This window comes from Nerophis ophidion, linkage group LG13, assembly GCF_033978795.1.
Source record: "Nerophis ophidion isolate RoL-2023_Sa linkage group LG13, RoL_Noph_v1.0, whole genome shotgun sequence".
NCBI lineage: Eukaryota > Metazoa > Chordata > Actinopteri > Syngnathiformes > Syngnathidae > Nerophis > Nerophis ophidion.
In genome coordinates, this window is record NC_084623.1 from 39,623,877 (window position 1) to 39,626,376 (window position 2,500).

The 2,500-nt window shown below is 41.2% G+C and overlaps 1 protein-coding gene across 1 annotated transcript in view; it reads left to right on the forward strand.

Annotated features, from left to right (window-relative positions):
- Positions 1-2,500, forward strand: part of itm2ca (integral membrane protein 2Ca) — a 23,821-nt gene that overhangs the window by 13,530 nt on the left and 7,791 nt on the right. The window contains exons 2-3 of the mRNA XM_061918893.1: positions 186-329; positions 432-620. Coding sequence (XP_061774877.1) covers positions 186-329; positions 432-620 — 333 coding nt within the window. The remainder of the gene's footprint in view (positions 1-185; positions 330-431; positions 621-2,500) is intronic.

The following is a 2,500-nucleotide window of genomic DNA, read 5'->3' on the forward strand; positions in this document are numbered from 1 at the left end:
TACTGTGCATATATGTCATGACTACCTTAGTAGACAGGCCCATAGCACTGTGTTTTTGATCAGGGGTAGCCCAACATTTCTTTGTGGAGGTCCAAATCTATTTGTAGCAATTCACTACAAATAAATGAATGTATGGACTACACAAATATTATAATCACTTCAAATGTGTGTTGCTTGTTCCCCAGGAGGAAGAGGAGCTGGTCCTTCCATTGCGGCCCAATAAGTCACCTCTTAACGGGCTCTGCTGCCTGACTTTCGGCCTGGTTGTCTTCATGGCTGGTCTGGTCCTTGCCTCCATCTATATGTACCGCTTCTACTTCATACCTCATGTAAGTCTTCTCTTTGCCACAAAAATGTCTTTAGAAAAAAAAGTTTTCATTCACAATATTAAAGTTTTGAGTACATTTAAGACAAACTGTGCTTGTCTACAGGCCCCCGAAGAGAACTTGTTCCATTGCAAGGTGGTTTATGAGGACTCCGTGTACGCACCGCTGCGTGGGCGTCAGGAACTGGCAGAGAACGTCGGCATATACTTGGCAGACAACTATGAAAAGATCAGTGTGCCTGTGCCTCACTTTGGAGGCAGCGATCCTGCTGATATTATCCACGATTTCCACAGAGTGAGCAGAAACATTTGATTTGTACTCTTATGGAAACATTCATATTAAGACATAACACAGCTGACTTTGCACAATTCATTACATTCTTTTTTTATTGTGATGCTAAAAAATTTGTGCAGCGTCTTCTTTGCTACACGCTGCTGCGTTTATGCTGACAACCTGTCGTAAGTCTCGGGCCTCAGCTAGTCTGAAGGGCACTGACATATTGTAAGCAGGTTCCATTGTCTGAATTGTTACACAATTATAGTCTGCTGTCCACTGTTTGAGTTAAACTTAGCATGTTTGGTATTCCTCTTTGTTTAGTGCTGGAATTATACATACCACACAACTCAGGGTTACGAGATCAATTATGACTCACCGTATTTTTCAGACCATAAATTGTAGTGTCGATGAACGGGTCTATTTGTGTCTATTTTAATACAAAAGACGCACCGTATTAAAGGGATCGTCATAGGATTTTTTTTTTCTAAATTTACAACACTTCCTTGTGGTTCACTTAACATGTAATACTGGTTGTATGGTAAAAATGTTGCATAGATTATGTTTGACCGTCTCTTTCGGATGCACCGTTTTATGGGCGGTCTTATTTACCTGGCTCCGTCTTCTCCCTGTCATCTTTGTTGTACCATTAGTTTTAGATCTTCCATAGCAAGTCTACTGACAGATATCAGTTAGAACTGTATGCTACTGTATATTGGAAACAACAACAGCAGAGGATCAATACCCAACAACAAGAGGATAGAGGAAAAAAAAGGAACCTTGTGACTAAGTCATGGACTACAATGGCAGATGCACGCACATTTTCGGGACTTAAGCAGATCCCAAATACACAACAGCAGGAACCAATAGTTAAGAAAAGTTGGTTTTGCGTAATAAACAGGAACGCCAAGCAATTTTCCCTCCAATTTTTCATATGTGTGAGCAAACGCCGAAACTCCTTAAGCATTCAGTGGCGCACATGTGAGCGACGGCAGACGTGCACACTGTTATGCGCTTATCTTTTTATTTGATTTTGTGCGCGGCCTAGATTTGCCGTGAGCAGAGGACGCATGAGCAGTGTGCAATTGCACAGGCTCGTACCTTAGAGGGAACGTTGACGCCAAGTAATGTCTCCTAATAGGTGCCATTTTGGGGTCCTTATACACACACACTAAAATGTGTTGAAGTACAGTACGTATGACCACGGTAGCCGTAATATTTCGACAATCCATCAAGTGATGTGGCTTCGTAGCTGATCAAAGTTGGACCGAAACATTTTGACTCATTTTTGAGCGCCGTGTGTAATGTTCTTAATTCTTAATGAAATATCACAGTTTTGGGCTTGCTTTCTTACCGTCACTTGCTAGCCTCATTTATTGAACAGGTGTCAACCTGCAGTCCGTATGTTTTATTTTGACTGCCATCTACTGGTCACACTTATCGTTGCACCTTGTACCACAACCAGAGTTAATACATTTATAAGGTGTCCCATAACAACTTAGGGGCGTTAGAACGACCAGCTACCCAGATAACAAGACTTGAATAGCTGCAAAGTGTTGCACATTTTGGGTCTATTTTTAACACTATTTTTCTGAAAACTAGCCATGGGGGCAGGACGGATAGGTGTCCGACGAGTTCTGGACTCTCTGGTTGCCTTCTGCAGTCCCGAGACTGCACATTGCCGATTTTTGAGAAAATGAAAGGATTGTAAGTGCGTCTTTTTAGTCTGAAAAATACTGTAATTATTACAACTATAGGCATAATTAAACAATACATAGAACATTAAGTGAAAATGAACTTGAAATATTTGCCTGGCATTGATATGTTAGTTTTCTTCATCTGTCGCTTTCACACAGGATACAAGAGGGTTTACTATGTCTATACTCAGCACTGAGCGTGTT